Raw genomic sequence first — 27,067 nt, 5'->3', positions numbered from 1 at the left:
ATCCGAGAGGCCACAAAAGACCCCAAAACAACATCTAAAGAACTGCAGGCCTCACTTGCCTCAATCAAGGTCAGTGTTTACGACTCCACCATAAGAAAGAGACTGGGCAAAAATGGCCTGCATGGCAGATTTCCAAGGCGCAAACCACTTTTAAGCAAAAAGAACATTAAGGCTCATCTTAATTTTGCTAAAAAACATCTCAATGATTGCCAAGACTTTTGGAAAAATACCTTGTGGACCGACGAGACAAAAGTTGAACTTTTTGGAAGGTGCGTGTCCCGTTACATCTGGCGTAAAAGTAAAACAGCATTTCAGAAAAAGAACATCATACCAACAGTAAAATATGGTGGTGGTAGTGTGATGGTCTGGGGTTGTTTTGCTGCTTCAGGACCTGGAAGGCTTGCTGTGATAGATGGAACCATGAATTCTACTGTCTACCAAAAAATCCTGAAGGAGAATGTCCGGCCATCTGTTCGTCAACTCAAGCTGAAGCGATCTTGCGTGCTGCAGCAGGACAATGACCCAAAACACACCAGCAAATCCACCTCTGAATGGCTGAAAAAAAACAAAATGAAGACTTTGGAGTGGCCTAGTCAAAGTCCTGACCTGAATCCTATTGAGATGTTGTGGCATGACCTTAAAAAGGCGGTTCATGCTAAAATACCCTTAAATGAAGCTGAATTACAACAATTCTGCAAAGATGAGTGGGCCAAAGTTCCTCAAAAGATTCGTTGCAAGTTATCGCAAACGCTTGATTGCAGTTATTGCTGCTAAGGGTGGCCCAACCAGTTATTAGGTTCAGGGGGCAATTACTTTTTCACACAGGGGCTTGGATTTTTAGATGTTTGGATTTTTTTTGTCCCTAAATAATAAAAAACATCATTTAAAAACTGCATTTTGTGTTTACTTGTGTTATCTTTGACTAATAGTTAAATGTGTTTGATGATCAGAAACATTTTGTGTGACAAACATGCAAAAGAATAAGAAATCAGGTAGAGGGCAAATAGTTTTTCACACCACTGTAGGTTATTATTATTTTCATGATTTATGTAAAAAAAAAAAAGAAACTACCAATGACTAATAAACAGTTAAATTACTTTGATATACTGGTTTATTACAAAAAAAAAAAATCCAAGTTTTGCAAACCATACATATGTAATAAACAATATCCTATTAAATGTTCTTAGAAAAAAAACATTTATTTTTCAAAAGCACAAGAGCAGATAATCAACAGCGACATCATTACTATACTATTACTCACAAGTGCAGAATGGAGTAATAACTGTCACGAACTAACCGGAATGATCAGAAGACTTAGCGCTTAGCGGTTAGCCCTTTGTAGCGTGGATGGTAAACCCAAACGCGGAAGCACGCGAGCAGGCAGGATAGCCACGCGATTTAGTCTAAGGATTTTCACGAAAGGGGAGCAAGGGAAAAACACAAATTTAACCCACGTCCTATAAACACACACTCGAATCAGAAAGTAGACCCAAGAAAAGTGAGTACTCACAAAATGGCAGACAGGCGATCTGAACCAGCATCGGGCGAACTCAATGACTAAGTGATGTGAAGCGCCATCTTGTCTCCCTTTATGCTTCCTGTTTTAGCGACCGTTCTACTTCCGGGTCCTAGTGCCGGTCGCAAAACGGCTGTGTGTGACAGTACCCCCCTGTCCAGGACTGACTCCCGACGGTCCTGGGGTGGAGGATACCCGGCGACGGTAGTCCCTGATAAGATCCGGGTCGAGAATAAACCTGGCCGGAATCCAAGATCGCTCCTCGGGACCGTAGCCTTCCCAGTCGACCAGGTATTGGGTGCCTCGGCCCCTAGGGCACGAATCGAGGATCCGACGTACGGTGTAAGCAGGACCACCGTCAATGATTCGGGGAGGAGGAGCAGGGGGGGAGGGTGGAACCATAGGAGAAGTGGTGAAGGGTTTCAGCTGTGACGTGTGGAAAACCGGATGGATTCGGAGCGCCGCAGGCAGCTGGAGCCGGTAGGTGACAGGGTTGATGCGGAGTGTGATGCGGTATGGGCCGATGAATCTGGGTGACAGTTTCTTTGATTCTGTGTGAAGATGCAGGTTTTTTGTTGACAGCCATACCTTGTCACCTACATTATACATTTGTCCCGGTGGGTGTCGGCGGCGATGTTGCGTAGCGTAGCGGTGGTTGGCCTTTAGGATAGCTTGATTGGCTTGTCTCCAGAGCCGCCAACACCTGCGAACCAACTGTTGGGCGGACGGTACGTCAACCTCCGGTTCTTGATGTTCGAACATTGAAGGCTGGAAACCGTGGCATACCTCAAATGGACTGAGAATTGTGGCCGAAGATACATGGAGGTTGTGAGATAGCTCAGCCCATAAGAGATAGCGGGCCCAGGAGCGCTGACGATCGGCAACAAAACATCTTAGATAGCGCTCCAGTTGTTGGTTGGTCCGCTCCGTCTGACCATTAGTCTGAGGGTGGTATCCTGAAGACAGACTGCAGGTGGAATTGATCAGACGGCAGAAGGCCTTCCAGAACCGGGCAGTGAACTGGGGCCCCCTGTCCGAGACGATGTCTTTTGGGAACCCATGCAAACGGACTATGTGCTCTAGAATCAGCTCGGCTGTCTCTTTGGCTGACGGGAGTCCGGAGAGAGCCACCAGGTGCACAGCTTTGGAGAACCGATCCACGATGGTCATAATGGTCATCTTCTCTTCTGAAGCCGGCAGGCCCGTGATGAAGTCAACGGCAATGTGCGTCCAGGGTCGGCGAGGAACCGGGAGTGGCTGGAGCTCTCCAGGCGTCGGCTGGTTGGTGGTCTTGGCCCTGGCGCACACTGGGCATGCCTGAACGAACTCTTCGATGTCCTGGATCATGGAGGGCCACCAGAAGGCGCGTTGGACGAACTGGAGGGTGCGTCTGGTGCCGGGATGTCCAGAGATGGGTGATGAGTGGCCCCACTCCATGACGTCGCTCCTGACCGCTTGAGGCACGTAGAGTCGTCCAGGCGGCACACCTGCCGGTTCGGTCCCCGCTGCCTGTGCCTGGCGGACTCTGGTCTCTAGATCCCAGTGGAGAGGTGCGATGATTTTTGAGGAGGGGAGGACAGGCGCGGGTTCCGCCCGGGTGGCTTCCCTCTCATATTGTCTGGAGAGGGCGTCGGCCTTGGTGTTCTTGGACCCCGGGCGATAGGACAGATGGAAGTTATAATGTTCGAAAAACAGGGCCCACCGCGCCTGTCTCGGGTTGAGCTGCTTGATGTTCTGGATGGTGATCAGATTCTGGTGGTCGGTCCAGATGATGAAAGGCTCGCTGGCGCCCTGGAGCCAGTGTCGCCATTCCTCCAATGCCCACTTTATGGACAACAGCTCGCGGTCCCCTACTCCGTATCGCTGTTGAGTGGGATCAAATTTTTTGGAGAAGAAGCCACAAGGGTGTAACTTCTGATCTGGACCTCGCTGGGAGAGAACAGCTTCGGCGCCCACATCCGAAGCGTCCACCTCCACAACGAATTGTTTGTTGATGTCTGGATGGAGAAGGATTGGAGCGGTGGTGAAACGTCGACATAATTCATGGAAGGCGGAGATGGCGGTGGAGTTGAGGTGGAAGTGATGAGATGAAGGATGGGTCAGGGCGGTTAGGGGTGCTGCAACTGTACTGTAGTCCCTGATGAAGCGACGATAGAAATTCGCAAACCCGAGGAACCGTTGAAGCTGCTTGAGGGTTTTGGGTAGGGGCCAATGACGCACAGCTTCTAGTTTCTGCGGGTCCATGGCCACACCCTGGGGCGAGATGACAAAACCCAGGAACGTGGTGGAGCGCTCGTGAAAAGCGCACTTCTCCAACTTACAATACAGTTGATGGGCAAGCAGTCTCTTAAGAACCGCCCTGACGTGTTCTTGAGTATATGAGGATGTCGTCCAGATAGACGAATGCCCACCGCCCCAACATGTCTCGAAGGACATCATTTATGAAACTTTGAAAGGCGGCGGGGGCATTACAGAGTCCGAAGGGGATAACAAGACTTTCATAATGTCCAGTGGGAGTGATGAAGGCCGTGTGAAGGGTGTGTGTGACAATAACACAAATAGGCTGAGGCAGCTTCTACAGAGCAGGATCTCTTTGTGACATTAGATATCTTTTCTGCAGAACAAAACTATCCAGCCCTGGTCTCATTTTAACATACAAACACTGTCTATGACTTTTCAAGTAGGCCTCGCTATTTCATAGCAACATTACAAAAAGTCCTATACAGGAGCACACTGCTTTGGATAGTTAATGTCAAAAATTTAAAACGCCTTGAAGCACACATCAACCGCCTCAAGTAGTGTGCATTGCTCCAGAGCCTGTCCCACCAGAATGACGAATGCCTGAGAGCAGCGCTGGTCATTATCTCCCAACGTCAAGATGTAGGTGTATGGCCTTGACACTTCAGCCTGCTGGAAGTATTCCACCATGTTGGTTCCAACCTTAGAAAGAAATGAAACAAAGTAAAAAATTTGTTGGATAGCAAAGATTAAACTGAATCAGACTATCAATTTAATGTGTAATAGGATTTATACTAAATAAAAAAATGACAAAGCTAGGGTATAGGTAACCTGAAACAAAAACATGGAGACAGCTACTACCGATAATAAAATAAGCATGGCTTTTGAGATAAAACTCATCTAATAATTATTATTATTTTTTTAGTTAAACTAGTTGATCTTGTGGTCCGCATTGATTTTAAGCTAATTACAGAGGAGATGCATTGTCATATCTGGGGTCATACTGGCACATTACAGTCACCCAAATATTAATACTTCCATCTAGTAGTTATCTGTTCGGCTGACTGTAGTACTGTTTCCTGTAGTTGGCGCGCTGACTGATAGTTAATTTAGCCTGAGTCACAAGCAACTTTGGTTAAAGAGGGCTACCTGGTTAGCTTACATGCAGCAGTTAATGGTGGTATATTAGCATACTTGCCAAAAGGGTAAAGGTGTAAAATATTGTTATAACTCGGGAGAAACGCGAGAGAAATTTGACCGCGGAGTAAATTACTAGCTAGTGAAAAACGGGAGGGTTAGCAGATGTGTATATTTGTGAGAGGGTCAGTGTTTTGTAACACCCCAGCATTTTATTTTCTCAAGCAGTGGCATTAATAAAGTTCTAATGTTAATGTAGTTGCTAACGCTAGCAACCTAACTAAATGCCTGCGTCATGCTAATACTACAGTTACAGTTTCGTCACCCTGCAAACATTCTACAGAGAAAGCTTTAAAGCTCAGACATCTTATCCGTTTCCCTCACACACAGCTGGGGTTCTGTGGCTAACTATAGCAGCTATTGTCAGCTAAATTATCTTACCTCAGACCAGCCTGAAAGTTTAAGTGTAACCTTAACACAGTAACAGTAATAAATCTTACATATAGTGATAATTTTTCAGTCATATGTGACTTAGGTGAGTGAACATGTGTATACAGACCTTGTATACACTACTCTACTCTAAGACTAATAAATGTATTTTATGATTTGAAATATTTAATACAATACAATATTTATTACAAAAAAAAAGGATTTTTCTCTCTCTGTAAATCTCACTGCTATGCAGTTAAAACGAGTTCACTGAATGCTGTCTGTCTCTATTTTTTATCATTTATGTGCGTAACTCCATGGTAGTTAATGCCATATGCACTGTGTAATGCAACAGCATGATTCTTTTATTAAGTACAGTACACTAAAGGTTCATAGAGTCTGATGTATTAAGGGCTTCATTCTCACTAGAGGAAACAGCTGGTGTGATGAGGGTGAACACAGCGAAGATTTAACTGATTAATCCCTCATGACATTTTGTAAACTGTATTTATGAGAAAGGACTGCACTGATGCACACATACAAATTTATCGAAAAACACACACCTTGCCTTAATCCTCCCTCTGTGATGGTGAATTGAAGACCGCGCTAAAAGACGGAGAGGAGTCAAAGGAGCCGAAGTCTGCCGCCGCTTTCATATAAAATTTAAAGGGGATGATGGGCGACCAGCAATGTGTGTGAAGTTTATGGAGAATTTTTAGGAGGGCTGAGTATAAATGTTAGGGAGCCTAAAGCCCCCCCTAAAAATACCCAAGCGACGCCCATGCCTTAAATTATACATGTTTAAAAGCATAAACACCATTATTCTCTACGGCGCAACGAATGATTAAGGGATCATCGCAAAATGCTGCACACCAACAAAAAGCGTAGAACGATATTGATCTTCCGTTCTGTTCAGCGCCTGAAGGATCAAAAAGCAACTTTGTTGCCACAATAAAAACTAGAAATGCCAGACTAGTACTGCCTGATAAAATATTAATTTTTAACAAAAATACAGAAACATCAGCATACACATAGGAATAAATGAAATTACATATATAATACTGAATGTTTCCTTATATATTGTTCCTCTGGAATTAACATGGTGACGTTAAACCGTTATTGTTGCACTGTGGTTCCACTTTTTCTCTGATGTTATTTTAAATTAACTTGTATTAATGATCCAATTTCTTTGCGTGTGATTGTTTAGGTTTGAGTGTCCGATCTTTATTGTCAATAAAGAAAAGCATGAATTGGAATAGGTACTTTCCTATTATTGTCCACTAATTCCCTCCCGTTCATTGCGCCCCACCTGTCATGTCTGTATTCCCCACTAGTGGGCGCCACACACTTTGAAAACCACTGGTGTACACAGAAAACTGGTGGAAACATTATAAAAACAAATTTTATTATAGTGATTTGAATAGAGTCCAGTATATATAACTTGCATTTCTAATCAGACAAGCATATCAAAAAAAAAAAAAAAAAAGAACAGGGAAACAAGTGTAAGAAATCATTTCTGTGCTCACAGTACACTGGAGAAGAAGATATAACATGCACTTGGCACAGAACAATACTATTGCTATTAGAATCTCTACAGAGACATTAAACACTTTTATTCTTTAATCTGGTACTACATTTCCAACAAGGGACCATTTCTGGCTCTTCAACCCTGCCTATTAATGCTAAAGCAAAGAAACAATAAAAAGCTGTTAGTTGACTGGCACCCTTACAATAATGAATACCGATTTTACATACACCAGATTGCTCTTATATCTGATTAAAGATCGATCTCATTTCTAAAGCATCATATTCATTCAGACCTTCCCACACTCAGTCAACACAGTCACATCATCGTCAAATAAAATGAAACTGAATACAAATTAATCTCCAATAAAATGATTGGCATTGCATATCTACGTTTGCCATGTGTATACAGTGGTAAGAAAAAGTGGATAAACTATTTCTGTATAAATTGGTCCAGAAATGTGATCTTCAACAAAGTCGCAAATGAAAACAAACAATATTTCTAAGCTGATAAATTAATAATGATGATTTGTGTCTTTATTGAACACACACATCTAACCTACAAAGTTATGGTGAAAAAAGTAAATGGAACACTAGGCTTCTAGGTGTGGATTAGAGAACGTTCAAACAATGTCAGTGTGCTGTTTACATGCAGCATCAGCTGAGGCCTCATAGACGAGATATCAGAAGGTTATGATCAAGTGTTGTAGATTCTCATGTAGCTGAAAAGGGTTACAGAGTAATCTCCAAAAGTTTAGATATTCATTAGTCTACAGCTAAATAAATTGTCTATAAATGGAAATAATTTGGTACTGTGGCTAATCGCCATAGCCGTGGCCACCCAGCCAAAAATAACATGAAAAAGGCACAACATAAAGTAAAAAGAACCCTAGTGTAACAGATAAAGTCTTAAAGGATTCATTAGAGCTGAATAACATCTTGGTTCATGAGTCAACCATATGCAATACATGGAACAGGCATAGCATCCATGACTTCACAAAGTCATACAAATAATATAAAGGGCAAGTGGAAGATTGTCAGTTGGGACAGCTGCTGCTCTGTAGCTTCAAATTAATTCACTAACATTCATGCTTCTTATTTATAATAAGTGTTTGGTCATTGTTTATTTGGTTTTTAATAAAAGAAATTTGGTATCTTAAATAATCATTAAAAAAACACTTAGTTTTCCGTTGACACTATTGACCCTTTTATGTCATACCTGATTATCTAATTGAAAGAAACATAAAGGGTGAAACAAAAACAACAACAAAAAAGTTATGAGGAATATCAACAAGAAAAAAAAAGTAAATTTAAAAAATAATTTTGCATCGACAGTTATTACCCGTTTGGTGGACACTGTGCAGATCCGCCTCCATAACATAAAAATTATCCAAAACATAATGTTAGTGTGTATGTATGGGTGTGTTTGTACCAACAATAAAACAAATGTAATAGTTGATGTCGTCCAGCCCTAACGATCAAATCTGATTTTGTAGCGCAGCACTACATAAGTGGCCAGCCGAAGAATGAGGAAGGAAACCCCTAGTGCTATGAAGTCCACATAAAGCTCTCCGTCCTTAACGTGCAGCAGTTGCAACACCGCCTCAGGGTTCTGGAATGGACAGTTAAAGCTGGGGCATTCCAAGGTTGTCCGGTTCATTCCATAAATGGTTTGGATCATACCCTCAAAGCCATACCTGTGAACGAGTTAAACACCATTATATCATAGTATTATCATAATTCTTGATTCTGATTAGTCAGAGCTTAGTGTTTGGTGAGGAAATGCTCATTTATCAATTTTCTCAGATGTGCCCAGTGTTAACAGTGTTAAGGCTGTTTCACAACAATAAGTGTAACTTGAAACAGAGACACCATGTCATGTTAAGGTTAGTAATTGAATGTGGTGTAAAAAAAAAAAATAATAATAAATTTTCTTTGTCAAGAAAGAAAAGATACATTTTGGGTTGTAATGGCACTTTGCTTTGTACTGGGCCACATCTCAAAGCCCTGTCGATAATTATTTCCCTATAGCACTATGGCAATGTATGTTTTATTTCTGATTTGACACATGGTATTGATTTTGCATTTATTTTATTTAAAATAAATACTAAATGTAAATTTAAATATTATCAAATTAATATAAATTGTATATGGAAATGTAAAGTCGGTATGGTAGCGTAGTGGTTAGCACTGACGTCTGACAGTGACGACATGGGATTTGCGACATGGGATGTGCTGGACAAATAAGTTTGATCCATGGAGCCCCCACCCCACAATCTACAGCAACCAGAGGATCTGCCACTTTTGCATTTTACCATTTTAATGTTACGGTTCATTGGTGTATATCTGAAAACAAAAATGATCATCTGCTCAGGATTACTAAAGTATCCAGGACATTATACTTTTTACTTAAAAATGTACACTCATCAATGCTGTGTAGTATAAATGTGACAAAAGTGTGGCATTTTTCCGTATCAATGCATTGAACAAGCCATTTCATTTGTTAGATTTTTGAGCCATTGCTGTAATGGCATGGCATCAACCTTATCCAGAGGTCTATTTTAAAGCATTGTGTCTAGACATACGTACACACACTCTGTAGCCTACCAGGTCACTAGCTCAAGATATTGGATTGTTCAGATTAGCCCTGCTACAACATGAGATACTGTAATATGATGAAGAAACCTGCCACTGACCTGCCAAAGGTGACATAAGAGATCCAACGTAGGCATGCTGACATGGTGTCACATTTGACAAAGAAGCCAGAGAACAGGAAGACTGGAATGCATGTCACAGGTCCTATATATGTGGCCACCTGCAATGAAAATTAGTGATCTCAGAAAATCCTAAAGAAAGAACATGCTTCTAACGGATGTGTATCTATGATTTATTTATATACCTGCAGGGAGTTAGACGCAGTTCCAACAAGGAGGCCCAGAGACTGAGCGACCAGGGCAATGCAAATAGACAGAAGCACGAAAAGCACAAATCTCGCCATTTCACCAGGCTGCCCTGTCATCCAGTACACTATAGTACAGTACAAGGTGGGACATATGATCTGTGTGTGTGTGTGTGTGTGTGTGTGTGTAGGAAAAAGAGAAAGAGACAAATCTGGTAAGAATTTTAAGATCTTGGTTAGATATTTTGTGACTATTTTCACAATAAATAAAGATTTGTTCCTAGTGACACCCACTGCTTACAAGATGCAGATGCAAAATTGTAAAAAAAAAAAAATAAAAATAATAATAATAATAAGTAACAAGATTTTTTTCTTCACCTGTCCCTCTATGTCAGTGGTTCTCAAACATTTTCTGTCATTCCCCACTTAAAAAAGCGAATTTTTAAGCCCCACCTGACAACAAAATGATAACGGAAACGGCCAAGTGTACTATTTATTGAAAAATCAATCTCTAAACCAATAAGATCAAATAACACCAAGTTCAAAACAAATAAAATACACGTGCAATTGTTATAACAGGCTTAGTTTGTCACTTATCTAGCGCTTTCTTTTAAAGAAGTCGAGTGGCTCATTAACGTGACTGGGGTGTGTTTTCTTTAAGTGTCTTCCTACTTTGTTGGGTCTCGTGCTGTCTGCTGCCAGCGGTTTAAGACACAAAACACACACGGGTCTCTCCTCTGCCCCACCATCCCCACCATGAATCCAAGCGCAACATAGGCTTCATCATGTTTTCCTTTCGGCTGGCTTTGTGGTTGATTAGGCTGATGATGCTGAATCACCTGCTGTTTTGTGGTCCATTTAACAAATGTATCCATTGATGTTATTATGCTCACTACATACAGTACGCTACTGTGTTATGGTCTAAAATGCATGTATATTTTTATATTGCTTATTTTATAATAAAAATCGTTTCCTGTAATTTTTCACCACAAACAATATTTATTTAGTGTAATTTGTGATAAATAATTTATTTGTACATTGACAAACCCCTGCAAAATAAATGTGCCATAATATAATCATTTTGGGGGATTTGTATTAATCGTCTCGACGAGTGTCACGTGTCTAGGGTTAATTATAATAGCAATAATATATTCGATAATAATAAACCTTTAAATGTATGTCATAATATAATATTTGATAGATATTATGTAGGGGGAAATCTGTGGCAGGGGGGCATTATAGCGCATAACACCTGTTTGTGACGGCGGTAAAGTAAGTTTGATATTTGCATCTTCGAATTCAATAGCTGCGTAAATAAACCTGCAAATAAAATCCACATATATTTCCTCTTTACATTGTCTTTAAGCTCCATCTGCCTTAAATTATACATGTTTAAAAGCATAAACACCATTATTCTCTACAGCGCAACGAGTGATTTAGGGATCATCGCAAAATGCCGCACACCAACAAAAAGCGTAGAATGATATTGATCTTCCCTTCTGTTCAGCACCTGAAGGATCAAAAATACACTGGAAACTAGAAATGCCAGACTAGTACTGCCTGATAAAATACAAATTTTTAACAAAAATACAGAAACATCAGCATACACATAGGAATAAATGAAATTACATATATAATACCGAATGTTTCTGCAATTAACATGCCGACGTTAAACCATTATTGTTGTACTATGGTTGCACTTTTTCTCTGATGTTATTTCAATTTACTTGTATTAATGATTCATTTCTTTGCGTGTAATTGTTTATTTTCTAGTGTCCGATCTTTATTGTCAATAACTACCTTCATGTCCTCTCTCACTGCATCCATAAATCTCCTCTTTGGTCTTCCTCTAGACCTCCTGCCTGACAGTTCCAACCTCAGCATCCTTCTACCGATATATTCACCATCTCTCCTCTGAACATGTCCAAACCACCTCAATCTGGCCTTAATGACTTTATCTCCAAAACATCTACTGTAACATGTCCCTCTGATGAACTCATTCTTGATCCTATCCATCCTTGTCACTTCCAAGGAGAACCTCAACATCTTCAGCTCTGCTACCTCCAACTCTGCCTCCTGTCTTTTCTTCAGCACCACTGTCTTTAAGCCGTAGAGCATTGCTGGTCTCACCACTGTCCTGTACACCTTTCCTTTCATTCTCGCTGATACTCTTTTATCGCACAACACACCTGGCACTTTTCTCCACCCATTCCAACCTGCCTGTACCCACCTCTTCATCTTCTCTCCACACTCTCCATTGCTCTGGACTGTTGACCCTTAAGTAGAAAGTCCTGCACCTTCTTTACCTCTGCTCCTTGTATCCTCACCGTTCCTCTTGGGTCCCTCTCATTCACACACTTGTATTCTTGCTGCGACTAACCTTCATTTCTCTGCTTTCCAGAGCATACCTCCACCTCTTCAAATTTTCCTCCACATGTTCCCTGCTCTCGCTACAAAGCACAATGTCATCTGCAAACATCATAGTCCATGGAGACTCCTGTGTAACCTCATCTGTCATCCTGTTCATCACCAAAGCAAACAAAAACGGGCTTAGAGCCGATCCTTGATGCAGACCCACCTCCACCTTGAACTCTTCTGTCACACCTACAGCAGATCTCACCACTGTCTTACAGCTCTCCTACATGTCCTGCACCACTCTAACATACTTCTCTTATATGCATATATATATATATATATATATATATATATATATATATATATATATATATATATAGCCCCTTCACGCAATTCTTTCTGTTACTTTTATCAGCAGTCAGGTCATCAATAAACAACAGTGACCTGGTTCCACTGGCAACCATACACCATACACACTAATGCTATGATACGGCCTCCACCATGCTTTGTTATGTGATGCTTTGGCTCATAAGCTGTTTCTTTCTTTTTCCATACTTTTCTTTTCCCTTTAACCTGGTGCAAGTTAATTTTGGTTTCATCATTCCGAAAAATCTGGCAATGTCTAAATTGGCCTTGAAGCCGTCACTTGACTGCAGACTTTGATAGTAACGCACCTACCTCCTTAAGAGAGTTTTTGACATTTCTAGATGTTGTGAAACATCAATATCACCCCTCCCAGTAGTGTGAGTGTACAATTGTGTGGTAATGTACAAGAAGATATGCAGTCATTTAAATCACTGTTAATCAGTATTCATAGAACCAGAGTTCAATCCAAAACTTGTAATTTTTTTTAACTACAAGGATAACATCTTGAAATGAGTGTCATTAGGTCTGGAAACAACATTTCATATTTCGTATGGTAATATAGTATGTACCATTTCTGGAATAAATAATATAACCAGCATACCTGGAGAGGAACATCAGCCATGATCTTAGCTAGGTAGCAAGCTTTCAAACTGTACCAGTAGTTCCGATGCTCCCTCATAATCACTGGCAACTCCAGAGGAACTGGGAAAGTAGCAAAGAAGTACCCAATTGATCAGAATTTTCACAGTATAACCCCGTATCATCATTTATTACCGCTCTGATCTTTATAAATATTGAACTTCAGTCAGATTTTTAACATTATTGCTCTTCATCAGTGGTGATCAGAAACACGCACACAGTGCATACAATAACAAAAGTCCTTACATGTGAGGACGGTGGGCATTAATGCGCCAATCACGAGGGAAAGCATGGATAAGAAAAGGAATCCAGTGTTGGTAATGACTTCGTTGGCATCGTTACCGATCTCCAGGTACAGCAGGCCGATCAGAAGTGCGACTACCAAGTGTGATATCAACCTCACGTGGGTCAACACCTGGACACACAATTACAAATCCTCAAATACGGTGTGTGTGTGTGACAATCAACACACTATAAAACATTTAGTCAGAATATTCAACATGTAAAATGTATTAAATTTTAAGAAATCTTACCTGGTCTCTGTATGTAGTGATGAAGGTTCTTTTGAAAAGAATATTAAACTGTGTGACCACGCTGGTGGCAAAGGTGTGTTGTTCAATGTGTCCTGAATCCTGTGCAAACACAGCAGAACATGTGTGAGGTTGATAGCTGGAGCAGATAGACTGACATTGTTTGTTCCCGACTGAGTGTATTGTCACTCACGTTGTTATACTGAGATGGGCAAGATGATGTAGCATCACTCTGGTCACTGGAGACACCCTCTGAACACATGCCACGCTGCTCTGCCTCGAAGAGCACAGGATTCCAATCACCATACTCTCCTGATGCCACCTCGATTACTTGTGGGAAAACAAAAACAAAAAATGGAAAACACACAGAACGTATGTGGATGATTAAACGATTTTGAGAATTGCTACTACATCTACAGACACAGTGATTACTCGGTGGTGAGCAGAGTATGATCTGGTGATGTCCTGTATCACCTTTGTTCTATGTGATGTGTTCTTCTGTTCTAACCATGGGCGGCACTTGGCTATTTATAGGGGGGCTTTAGGCTCCATAACATTTATACTCAGCCCTCCTAAAAAATCTCCATAAACTTCACACATTGCTGGTCGCCCATCATCCCCTTTAAATTTGATATGAAAGCGACGGCAGACTTCGGCTCCTTCGGCTCCTCCCAGTCTTTCAGTATACATCAATAATGTGTAGGAAAAGAAACTACTCTTTCTGTTTTAGGGACTATAGAGGTTACAGTATACCAAAAATGCAAAAAAATTAATAAATGAACAAGTAGGCCTATATATTTTCTTAGTTAAAAGGAATAAATGAACAATGATCAATTATGTGTCTGACTTTATACGTTTTTACAACCACAGTTTAAATAACACATGCGCACATCATACATACTGAAGTTTGCAGGATTGTCGTTGTTGAGGCTGTGGAGACCAAAGTTATTCAGATAGGGGATGAGATATGGAACGGTACCCTTATATATGCACTGCCCCTGACTCAGAATATACAGCTGTAACACAGAGCACAGACAATAAAGGAAGTGGGTTTCAAATTAAACAATTACCTAAAACTAACACATAATGATAAGAAAAATAACACAGCAGAGGTGTGACCTTATTTATTATGTTAGTTTTTACATTTTAAATCCTGTCTCGTACCTTGTCAAACATCTTAAAATCTTTAGCACTGGGCTGGTGGATAGTACAAATGATGGTTCTTCCACCCAGAGCAAGAGACTTCAATAGTGAAACCACCTGGTAACAGGATGCACTGTCTAGACCACTGGGACACACACACACACACACAAACACACACACACATACAGATACAGTACAGATAAACATAGACACACGTGCAATAACAATACTATTTATTTACCTTTACTGTCCACTTTAATAGGAACACCTGCCCGTAACCTGAACGTATTTCACCAAATACGGCAACCTCTGGTTCTGCCCCAAAGTGTGGGAAGTGCCAAAGTGTGCAGTTTCTCCAATGTCCACTGGTAGCTGCCTCCAAAAGTGAATCAAACCCCTTTTCCAACAATAAGGTGTTAATTCGTGTCTCGTGCTAGTGCTAGTTCAGAGCCAGTTCAATAGCAAAGATCCAGCGTGGATCCAGAACTGGCTTTCTTTTTCCATGGGCTAGAAAGTCATGTCATTACCATAAAAAAAAGTGCTAGCGATAAAAAAAGTGATAAAGTTTACAATAGCTTTGGGAGCAATTCTCCTAGCTTTGTCATTACTAGAAAGCAATTAAGTAACCTTTTTAAAGAGTAAATCTTTTCCATCTTATTATGATAATCCCACCTCCCATCCCCTGCCGTAAGCGTCTCTTTGTTCTAGACCCAGCAAAGTGTTGGTGCTGGCATGGAAGTGTTGTTTCTGTCTGAGGGCCGGTTTGTAACTGAGGTAGGTACAGTAAGGGGTGTTCCAACCAACAGTCAGGAGCTGTTTGCTCTGTCCGAATGCCCATTTATGGATTAACCAGGATTTAGACGGCGTCAATTCCTGCCAAGATGACAAATCTTATAAGTGATGTCATGGAGCGTTTTTTTCAGTTCTTTTATACGGTCTATGATTTCACCAGAACATGACTGGCTAATCGGATCATTGCATGATGAAGCATCTATACAGGTGTTCCTACGTAAAAAGCAGCCAGTGAATGAAAATAAACATATACACATAAAGGTGGTACGGAACCTGGTAGGCTCATCTAAAAACATGACAGGTGGGTTGTTGACCAGCTCCAGTGCAATAGCCAATCGTTTACGTTGACCCCCGGAGAGAGCTTGTGTACGAGTGTGTGCACTCTCCTGCAGGCCTAGAGCGGTGAGGATCTCATTCACCTGCGACAAGTTCAGATGCAATGTTATAAGTGTGTGAATTTTATGTATACGTTTATCAAAAGGTTTAAATAGTTTATACTAATAGTTTGTTATTGTTATTAAGATAATTTATCATGAGCATCTTTTTGGCACCATCACAGAAATGAGATTAGGTGGTGTAAGCTAAAACCATTTCTGTTTCACTCACCAGTTTCTTCTTCACTTCCATGGTCTCCTTTAGCTTAAGGTTGGCTGAAACCTGCAAGACAGGGTGCACATCATCACTGAGAGGAATGTGATCAGTGGAACAGAGGAGACAGAATGTGGTTTGTGAAAGTGTTTGATAAATAAAAGTTTAATCGGCCTGGAAACCTTACCATCATGGCCTCCAGTGCGGTGAGGTCTGGTAGCAGCATGTTATCCTGCATTATGTAACAGGACATCTTCCTGAAGGTGCGGAGCTCACGCGGTTGCCCGTTTACCAGGATCTGACCCTCCATGCCAGTCTCTCTAAAAGAGAGAGAGAGAGAGAGAGACTTTAATAAGGAATAAACTTTACACTATGGAATAAAGTTTAAAAAATGTAAATAAAAAATATGAAAAGAAAAATTTATACAAAATAAAAATTATAAAATAAAAGTAAAATAAGATTAAATACAAAATACAGTTAAATAGGATGGATGATGTAATATTTAAACAAACAAATAATCAGAGCACTGGTTTTATTGTACCCAATAAACTCTCACTCACCTGTACCCAGCAAGAACATTCATAAGGGTGGACTTGCCGGACCCCGAAGGCCCCATAATCCCGATGAGCTCCCCACTGCTAAACTTCCCCAACAAACACTTCAGGAGCTCCTTGGATCCTGCACATTTGAGACACGTTAGATCTTTCTGCTTATCCACTCCTTATCCTACAGCAATATATTTTTAATGTTCTGTTAGAATAAACAGTATTTACATGGAAGATTCTGATTATAAATATGTGGCCTGTGAAAAGCCTTCACACTCTCGGTGTGAGGGAATCACAAGTTGCAGGCAAGGTTTCAGACATCTTTAGATCAAAATACTAAACATGGAATGTCTGTGAAACAATTTAATTCCTGTTTTCACTTACATTTGAACAGTTACACAATCCCCCACCTGCACAATTCCTTTTCTTTTACTCCTGAAGTTAATAAGACATAAAAATGCAGCTTGTTGTGTTGACAGTAACCAGAAAGTCATCCTCTGCTCTGTATGTTCCTCAAGGTTTCAAAATCCAAAAGATTTAAAGTCCTGAGAAATGTTTAAATAAATCCTTTTGCAGACAACATCAACAATTATACACTACCCAGTTTATTTGGAGTGAAAGCCATAAACCTCTTGGTAAAATAGATTTCTCTGATGCACGTGTAAGCATGAGGGCAAAGCCTGAGCGCCACGGATATCATGCTGTGACTAACAGACGGGAAAGTAGTTTTAAATTCTTAATGGTATAATGAAGACAGAATCTGAGAAGAATAAACCATAGAGGTTGTGGACAGTCTTATGAGATTTACTTTATATGTCCACTTAATCGACTTTAGAAAATCAGCTAACTGCTGGGTTCCTGGGTTAAATCCCAAATAGCATAAATGGAAACAATCATGCTATAGGGTGTACAATGTATCACAGGGCACACACTATGGGGAACGCCAGTTAGAGCCTAATCTGCATGTCAAGGCGGCAGTGCTAATCACTAAACCACTGTGACGCCTGCCTATAAGGAGTAATGCAACCATATCTTTAATCATGGGCGTCACTAGGCTACCATAACCTAACTACCAAACTTAACCATAGAGTTATATACATAAATGATTAACAACAGAGACAGACAGCATTCAGTGAACTGGTTTTAACTGTGAGATTTACAGAGAGAGAAAAATCCTGTTTTTTGTAATAAATATTGTACTGTATTAAATAATGTCCCAGATCATAAAATACATTTATTAGCCTTAGAGTAGGTTTTTGTCACTTTGATTTAGAAAAAGTTACTTTTTTAATGAATATATACACAAAAGAATGATATTAAAAAGATGCTTAGTTTAATTACATTAAAACAATGTTTGTCTATATTAATGAATTAAAAAAAATATGACATTTTAAGGGGTTGAATGATTCAACATCTAATTAAAAATTAAAAGGCAAAAGAGGTTGGTATTTATTCATGATATACTGTACCACATTTAAGGCAAAATAGTTTTTGTTAATCATTTTTGTTTTTTGTTTTTTTCCACTTCACACAAGCTAGTGAAAGGTCAAATAGATGTTTTTATTGTAAAACTGCTTAAAAATAAATTATTAGTACATATAATTATTATTATTATTATTTTTTATCATGATTGCACTATTTAGAAAGATAACAGCATGTCAAAGAGTGTAATGGAGAGGAATCAGAAAGCAAATAAAATACACGACACACACGGGGGGGGGGTCAATCAATCAATCAGAAGGAGAGGTTAAGGTTAAAAACAACAATAATATCAAAGACAGCGATGCAGTTGATTCAGTCGGTGACATCCAGATTGGGATGTTAAATGTGAGCAGTTATATGTAGAGTTTACACTGTACCTACTTATCAGTTGATTCTGTCTCATCCAGGATATCATACGCTGTTTTCCTTCTATAATACTACATTATGTACTACAATTACTTCCTTAATTTCTAATAGCTCCGGAAATCTGATGAAACATAAGCACTTTGAAATAAAATTATCTTCAACTTTATCACAAACAGTTACTCTATGATGTACAATGCGATTAAAAAAGGAATCTCTTGATTTCTGTGCTTTTGTGAACATGAGACAAGAAAAAGAGTCAGAACTGTTGATGTGTGTGTGTGTGTGTGTGTGTGTGTGTGTGTGTGTGTGTGTGTGTGTTTTAACTGTACTTAATGCTCAACTAGGCCTATTAATGCTGGAATATTTTATGACACGTGACTAGACACATGGTAGTATTTTTTCAAGGTGTCAGTATATAAACACACACTGTGGGGCAAGTATTAACATGATGAAAAAGGTATTTATAGAATTTTAAAAAGTTTCTGAATGTTGGTTTTAATTAATTTTTGATTAATCGATCTCAGCCCTATATGATACACTGTAGATAGATAGATAGATAGATAGATAGATAGATAGATAGATAGATAGATAGAGTCACTTTGAGGACATACTGTTTAACCTCCAGTTCTTCTCAGGCGCAGGATTCCACAGCCGTGTAAGCACTTGACAGTGAAAGCTTACAAGTCACTTATTGGCAGTTTAATCATAGTTTTGTTGTAAATAACATAAAAACACTGATTTATCTTTAATAAGAAGAAATCAAGTCTGAGGAGGGCTGAACCAAAATGCTAGGCAAAGAGGATAGAAATTTAAGGGAGATGTGAAGGATTTAAAAAAATTTAATTTCATTCTCCCAGCTTTATAATCAATAATATCACAAAAACTAATATGTTAATAATTTACTTACACAATTTTACCTCATCTTATGTCTTTCATAGAATTTAACTCAATCCAGATGTTAAATATACAATTGAGGAATGTTGCCCTTAAGAACAAAAACAATATAAAACATCACTGAGCAATCTTTAAATATTGACTTGGTAAAAGTCCCAACTGTACAGAACTATAGTCTCGTTACCTCTACTCCTCCAGCAGGGGGCATCATTAATAGTGTAGGAAAGCTCAGTGAACTTCAGGTCTACAGCCGAGCGCTGGGGCAGGTGGGAGAAACTCTGGGCCTCTGTGATCGGGTTCTCCGGGGGGGTCGGCATGGGTGCATCCGGAGGGGCTTCTCCTGTCCTCTTGGTCTCCTCCATGGGGATGGACACTAAGGAATTTTCAGCCATATCAGCAACCTGTAAAATAGAGAGACACTGAGTGCCTGTGTGTGACAATGTGTTTGTTCCTGACTGAGTGTATTGTCACTCACGTTGTTATACTGAGATGGGCAAGATGATGTAGCATCACTCTGGTCACTGGAGACACCCTCTAAACACACGCCGTCCTGCTCAGCCTCGAAGAGTACAGGATTCAAATAACCATACTTTCCTGATGCCACCTCGATTACTTCTGGAAAAAAAAGGAAAACACACAGAGCGTACTAAACGATTAAACGATTTTAAGAATTGCTAATACATCTACAGACACAGTGATTACTCGGTGGTGAGCAGAGTATGATCTGGTGATGTCCTGTATCACCTTTGTTCTATGTGACGTGTTCTTCTGTTCTAACCATGGGCGTCGCTTGGCTATTTATAGGGGGGCTTTAGGCTCCATAACATTTATACTCAGCCCTCCTAAAAATTCTCCATAAACTTCACACAAATTGCTGGTCGCCCATCATCCCCTTTAAATTTGATATGAAAGCGGCGGCAGACTTCGGCTCCTTTGACTCCTTCCCGTCTTTCAGAGCGGTCTTCAATTCGCCATCACAGAGGGAGGATTAAGGAAAGGTGTGTGTTTTCTATAAATTGTTCTATCTGCATCAGTGCAGTCCTTTCTCATAAATACAGTTTACAAAATGTCATGAGGGATTAATCAGTTAAATCTTCGCTGTGTTCACCCTCATCACACCAGCTGTTTCCTCTAGTGAGAATGAAGCCCTTAATACATCAGACTCTATGAACCTTTAGTGTACTGTACTTAATAAAACAATCATGCTGTTGCATTACACAGTGCATATGGCATTAACTACCATGGAGTTACGCACATAAATGATTAACAACAGAGACAGCATTCAGTGCACTCGTTTTAACTGCATACACACTGCTGTAACAAGCACACTAAGTAGGGTGTACAATGTATCACAGGGCACACACTATTGGGAACGCCACTTAGCCTAATCTGCATGTCAAGGCGGCAGTGCTAATCACTAAACCACTGTGACGCCTGCCTATAAGGAGTAATGCAACCATATCTTTAATCATGGGCGTCACTAGGCTACCATAACCTAACTACCAAACTTAACCATAGAGTTATATACATAAATGATTAACAACAGAGACAGACAGCATTCAGTGAACTGGTTTTAACTGTGAGATTTACAGAGAGAGAAAAATCCTGTTTTTTGTAATAAATATTGTACTGTATTAAATAATGTCCCAGATCATAAAATACATTTATTAGCCTTAGAGTAGGGTTTTGTCACTTTGATTTAGAAAAAGTTACTTTTTTAATGAATATATACACAAAAGAATGATATTAAAAAGATGCTTAGTTTAATTACATGATGATCAAAGTTTGAATATTTATATTTAACTGTAGATGGAAGGTTTTTCAGGTCACATGGGAGTACAGTAGGTCTCCAAATGAGCAGCAGGTAAGAACAGAACATGGGCAGCCTCTCAGGCACATTAACACTGTGTTCCCAACATTGTTCGAAGTCTTGGCATCAGAAAGTATTTTTCACATTTTTATCTCTGCCAGTTTCCAACAAAAAGCAGCAGTGTTGTCAAATAATTAACAGATAAATGTTTGACATTATTGGCACCACACAGTTTATTCCATCCTTGTCCTTGAACATAGAAAAAGTTTATACAGTAAACAGTGTGTGTGTGTGTGAGAGAAAGAGAGAGAGAGATCAGGAAGACTCATTTGAGTACTGATTCTGAACAAGCCAATTATGTGTTAAACATCTTGTCAGAACTACAAAGAACTACAACTCCCAACACCAACACCGCTGTTCACCTGAATACTAACACCTGAAACCAATTACCGGACTAATAAAAGAGACTCTCACACTTCCGGTCTTTGCGAAGTATACGCTCCCTGTGATTCATCTCCAGTGTCGTTACCAAGCCGTTCTCACGTACCTGTTTCCCGATATCGACCCCGCTTGTATTATCGTTTCCGAGTTTAGCTTGATTGCAGTTCATGGATTATCCCTACTGGTTCGTTTGTTCTGCTTTTCTACACGCTGGTTAATAAATATCTTTACTACACCTGTGTTCCCTGAGTCTGCTTTATGACACATCTATGGGGGCTGATCCCCCCTTAACTGAAAATCTCAGAAACGCCCGTCTCTTTAATACCGGCAATGAGCCCAAACTGTAAACAAATAAAGTCAATAAACAACAATAATATCAAAGACAGCGATGCAGTTGATTCAGTCGATGACATCTAGATTGGGATGTTAAATGTGAGCAGTTATATGTCCAGTATACACTGTACCTCAATTGATTCTGTCTCATCCAGGATATCATACGCTGTTTTCCTTCTATACATTATGTACTAAGAGGATAGAAATTTAAGGGAGATGTGAAGGATTTTAAAAAATTTAATTTCATTCTCCCAGCTTTATAATCAATAATATCACAAAAACTAATATGTTAATAATTTACTTACACAATTTTACCTCATCTTAAGTCTTTCATAGAATTTAACTCAATCCAGATGTTAAATATACAATTGAGGAATGTTGCCCTTAAGAACAAAAACAATATAAAACATCACTGAGCAATCTTTAAATATTGACTTGGTAAAAGTCCCAACTGTACAGAACTATAGTCTCGTTACCTCTACTCCTCCAGCAGGGGGCATCATTGCTAGTGTAGGGAAGCTCAGTGAACTTCAGGTCTACAGCCGAGCGCTGGGGCGGGTGGGAGAAACTCTGGGCCTCTGTGATCGGGTTCTCCGGGGGGGTCGGCATGGGGGCATCCGGAGGGGCTTCTCCTGACCTCTTGGTCTCCTCCATGGGGATGGACACTAAGGAATTTTCAGCCATATCAGCAACCTGTAAAATAGAGAGACACTGAGTGCCTGTGTGTGACAATGTGTTTGTTCCTGACTGAGTGTATTGTCACTCACGTTGTTATACTGAGATGGGCAAGATGATGTAGCATCACTCTGGTCACTGGAGACACCCTCTGAACACACGCCGTCCTGCTCAGCCTCGAAGAGTACAGGATTCAAATAACCATACTTTCCTGATGCCACCTCGATTACTTCTAGAAAAAAAAATGGAAAACACACAGAGCGTACTAAACGATTAAACGATTTTAAGAATTGCTAATACATCTACAGACACAGTGATTACTCGGTGGTGAGCAGAGTATGATCTGGTGATGTCCTGTATCACTTTGTTCTGTGATGTGTTCTGTTCTAACCATGGGCGTCGCTTGGCTATTTATAGGGGGGCTTTAGGCTCCATAACATTTATACTCAGCCCTCCTAAAAAATCTCCATAAACTTCACACATATTGCTGGTCGCCCATCATCCCCTTTATTTAAATAAATATTGTATTGTATTAAATAATGTCCCAAATCATAAAATACATTTATTAGCCTTAGAGTAGGGTTTTTGTCACTTTGATTTTGAATGAATAGAAACAAAATAAAGAATCATATTAAAAAGATGCTTTGTTAAATTACATTAAAACAATGTTTGTCTATATTAATGAATTTGAATAAATAGCCTAGTAGCTACAAAATTTTAAGGAGTTGAATGTAGAACCTACAGTCTTATTTATGAAGTTAAAACACTAAATTAAACTAGATAACATGATGATCAAAGTTTGAATATTTATATTTAACTGTAGATGGAAGGTTTTTCAGGTCACATGGGAGTACAGTAGGTCTCCAAATGAGCAGCAGGTAAGAACAGAACATGGGCAGCCTCCCAGGCACATTAACACTGTGTTCCCAACATTGTTCGAAGTCTTTGCATCAGAAAGTATTTTTCACATTTTTATCTCTGCCAGTTTCCAACAAAAAGCAGCAGTGTTGTCAAAGAATTAACAGATAAATGTTTGACATTATTGGCACCACACAGTTTATTCCATCCTTGTCCTTGAACATAGAAAAAGATTTATACAGTAAACAGTGTGTGTGTGTGTGTGTGTGTAAATGTGTGTGTGTGTGTGTGTGTGTGAATAGGTGTGTGTGTGAGTGTGTGTGTGTGTGTGTGTGTGTGTGTGTGTGTGAGATCAGGAAGACTCATTTGAGTACTTATTCTGAACAAGCTAATTATGTATTAAACATCTATGGTGGCTGAGCCCCCCTTAACTGAAAACCCTAAAAACGCCCGTCTCTTTAATACCAGTAATGAGCCAAAATTGTAAATAAATAAAGTCACTGTCTCATCCTTCAACTATAGGTTAATAGACATGATCAAATGATTCAACATCTGAATAAAAATCAAAAAAGGTTGTACTTGCCTGGTATTTTTTTTTTATGATATACATGTAAGGTAAAATAGTTTTTGTTAATCATTTTTTTTTTTTTTTTCACACAAGCTAGTGAAAGGTCAATTAAATGTTTTAATTGTAAAACTGCTAAAAGATAAATTATTAGTTAATATAATTATTATAATTATAATAATAATACTTGTTATAATAATAATAATAATAATAAAAATAATAATAATTATTATTATTATTATTATTATTAATACAAGATAACAGCATGTCAAAGAGTGTAATGGAGAGGAATCAGAAATCAAATAAAATACACGACACACTGGGCGGGGGGCAATCAATCAGGACGGGAGGTTAAGGTTAAAAACAACAATAACATGCAGTTGATGCAGTCGATGACATCTAGAATAGGATGTTAAAGGAAGGAACATGAGCAGTTATGTGTACAGTTTACACTGTACCTACTTATCAATTGATTCTGTCTCATCCAGAATATCATACACTGTTTTCTTTCTATAATACTACATGTACAATTACTTCCTTAATTTCTAATAGCTCAGGAAATCTAATGAAACATAAGCACTTTGAAATGAAATTATCTTCAAATTTATCACAAACAGTTACTCTATGATGTACAATGCGATTAAAAAAGGAATCTCTTGATTTCTGTGCTTTTGTGAACATGAGTCAAGAAAAAGAGTCAGAACTTGAGACTTGATTATGTTGTGTGTGTGTGTGGGGGGGGGGGGGGTGCGTGAGAGTGAGAGAGAGAGAGAGATTGTATGTGTGTTTACTGGCATCTAATAAATCCTGAGTTTTTTTTTTTTTTTTCTAAAGAGGGAATAGGTTCCCTGACAGGAAAACATACCAGAACAAGGATTTTTTTTTAATAGCTCAATACATAAATGCCATGAAGATTATTAAATATTATATATGCCTTCACAGGTGGGATTTCTAAAAGTGTGGTGTGTGTGTGTGTGTGTGTTTTAACTGACAATGTTTGTACTTAATGCTCAACTATTAATGCTGGAATATTTCATGACACGTGACTAGACACATGGTAGTATTTTCTCAAGGTGTCAGTACATAAACACACACTGTGGGGAAACTATTAACATGATGAAAAAGGTATTAATAGAATTGAAAAAAGTTTCTGAATGTTGGTTTTAATTAATTTTTGATTAATCGATCTCAGCCCTATATGATACACTGTAGATAGATAGATAGATAGATAGATAGATAGATAGATAGATAGATAGATAGAACTGAAATGCATCAGTGTTCATCATCAGTATTGATCTCAAAAGTAAAGGAGAAAATGAAAATATTGCCCCTGCGATGCGTCACTTTGAGGACATACTGTTTAACCTCCAGTTCTTCTCAGGCGCAGGATTCCACAGCCCATGTAAGCACTTGACAGTGAAAGCTTACAAGTCACTTATAGGCAGTTTAATCATAGTTTTGTTGTAAATAACATAAAAACACTGATTTATCTTTAATAAGAAGAAATCAAGTCTGAGGAGGGCTGAACCAAAATGCTAGGCAAAGAGGATAGAAATTTAAGGGAGATGTGAAGGATTTTAAGAAATTGCTAATTTCATTCTCCCAGCTTTATAATCAATAATATCACAAAAACTAATATGTTAATCATTAACTTACACAATTTTACCTCATCTTATGTCTTTCATAGAATTTAACTCAATCCAGATGTTAAATATACAATTGAGGAATGTTGCCTCAAGAACAAAAACAATATAAAACATCACTTAGCAATCTTTAAATATTGACTTGGTAAAAGTCCCAACTGTACTGAACTATAGTCTCGTTACCTTTACTCCTCCAGCAGGGGGCATCATTAATAGTGTAGGAAAGCTCAGTGAACTTCAGGTCTACAGCAGAGTGCTGGGGCAGGTGGGAGAAACTCTGGGCCTCTGTGATCGGGTTCCCCGGGGGGGTCGGCATGGGGGCATCCGGAGGGGCTTCTCCTGACCTCTTGGTCTCCTCCATGGGGATGGACACTAAGGAATTTTCAGCCATACCAGCAACCTGTAAAATAGAGAGACACTGAGTGCCTGTGTGTGACAATGTGTTAGGAAGATACTGTTTCAAACTTCCAGATTTTCTTCCTAAATTTTTATTTATTCAATTATTTTTTGGTTTCACTAATAGCCATCCATCTGGTGTAAATAGGTTTACACTATATTCAGGCCCACGCACCTGACCTGACTTTTATAATTTTATTTTTGGTGAATGTGTGATGACTTTAAATATATTGCACTAAAGTAGAAATAAAAAGGGAAAGGGAAAGCTTTGATGCATAATAAATCCTTATGTACTTAGAGTTCTACATTTACATTTACACTTAGCATCTAATTGGTTGCATAATCACTAACTAATATACTAATTTCATATTTTCCTTGACACAGCTCATTTGCAATAATTGCAGCTAAGATAAAAATAAAACTCATAGAATGAACTGCAAGACATATAGGGCTCAAGGAAAGCGAGGTGCTTTTGTGCATAAGACATATAAGAATATAAATGTCCTGTTGTATGACTGAGCTGAGGAGGCGCTCATTATGTTTTATCAGGAAAGACCTAGATAAACCAGACCAAACTCAAGGCTGTTGAATTAGTTGCACGAATAAAATTAATACAAATAAGAAACATGGGAGGTGTGAGAGATACGCTTATACCTTTCCAAAAATCTCAACGCACCATATTCTTGGAAAAAAAAAAGAGGACAATTTGCCAATGATGCTAATTAGGCATAGTGTGAAAGGTAACACTTTACTTGAATGATATATTAATCACATAGTTAATATGATTTATTACATGTATAATAGCAGATTTGGTTTAATTCAATATTTTCATCTACTTAAAAAATAAAATTAAAGATAAATTCACAACACATCCAGGGTGTCCTAAGTCTTGAGTTCTCTGGT

General features: G+C 39.1%; 1 protein-coding gene across 1 annotated transcript; it reads right to left on the bottom strand.

The window, feature by feature from the left end:
• Positions 1-7,357: 7,357 nt before the first annotated feature.
• Positions 7,358-26,150, bottom strand: LOC128506163 (ATP-binding cassette sub-family G member 4-like). Its single transcript, XM_053476474.1, has 18 exons — positions 25,952-26,150; positions 22,795-22,934; positions 22,504-22,720; positions 19,919-20,058; positions 19,628-19,844; positions 16,717-16,834; positions 16,344-16,476; positions 16,175-16,225; positions 15,842-15,987; positions 14,798-14,921; positions 14,535-14,649; positions 13,827-13,963; positions 13,637-13,735; positions 13,350-13,518; positions 13,066-13,166; positions 9,744-9,902; positions 9,541-9,659; positions 7,358-8,541 (listed from the first exon to the last, which is right to left on the bottom strand). Exons 1-18 carry the CDS (start codon positions 26,127-26,129, stop codon positions 8,316-8,318), a joined length of 2,589 nt encoding a protein of 862 aa, XP_053332449.1. The 5' UTR covers positions 26,130-26,150; the 3' UTR covers positions 7,358-8,315.
• Positions 26,151-27,067: the final 917 nt, after the last annotated feature.

This window comes from Clarias gariepinus, chromosome 18, assembly GCF_024256425.1.
Source record: "Clarias gariepinus isolate MV-2021 ecotype Netherlands chromosome 18, CGAR_prim_01v2, whole genome shotgun sequence".
NCBI lineage: Eukaryota > Metazoa > Chordata > Actinopteri > Siluriformes > Clariidae > Clarias > Clarias gariepinus.
Note: the sequence above shows the minus strand (reverse complement) of the source record. Positions and strands in the feature narration are given on the sequence as shown.

What these genes read in the sequence shown, in the direction of transcription:
- LOC128506163 (XM_053476474.1), bottom strand. Translation starts at nt 26,129, where the DNA reads ATGGAGGAGACCAAGAGGTCAGGAGAAGCCCCTCCGGATGCCCCCATG. An exon ending in TGGAAGTGAAGAAGAAACTG is followed by an intron (nt 15,988 to 16,174) that starts GTGAGTGAAACA and finishes AACTTGTCGCAG; the next exon opens with GTGAATGAGATCCTCACCGC. An exon ending in TGGCTGATGTTCCTCTCCAG is followed by an intron (nt 9,903 to 13,065) that starts GTATGCTGGTTA and finishes ACACACACACAG; the next exon opens with ATCATATGTCCCACCTTGTA.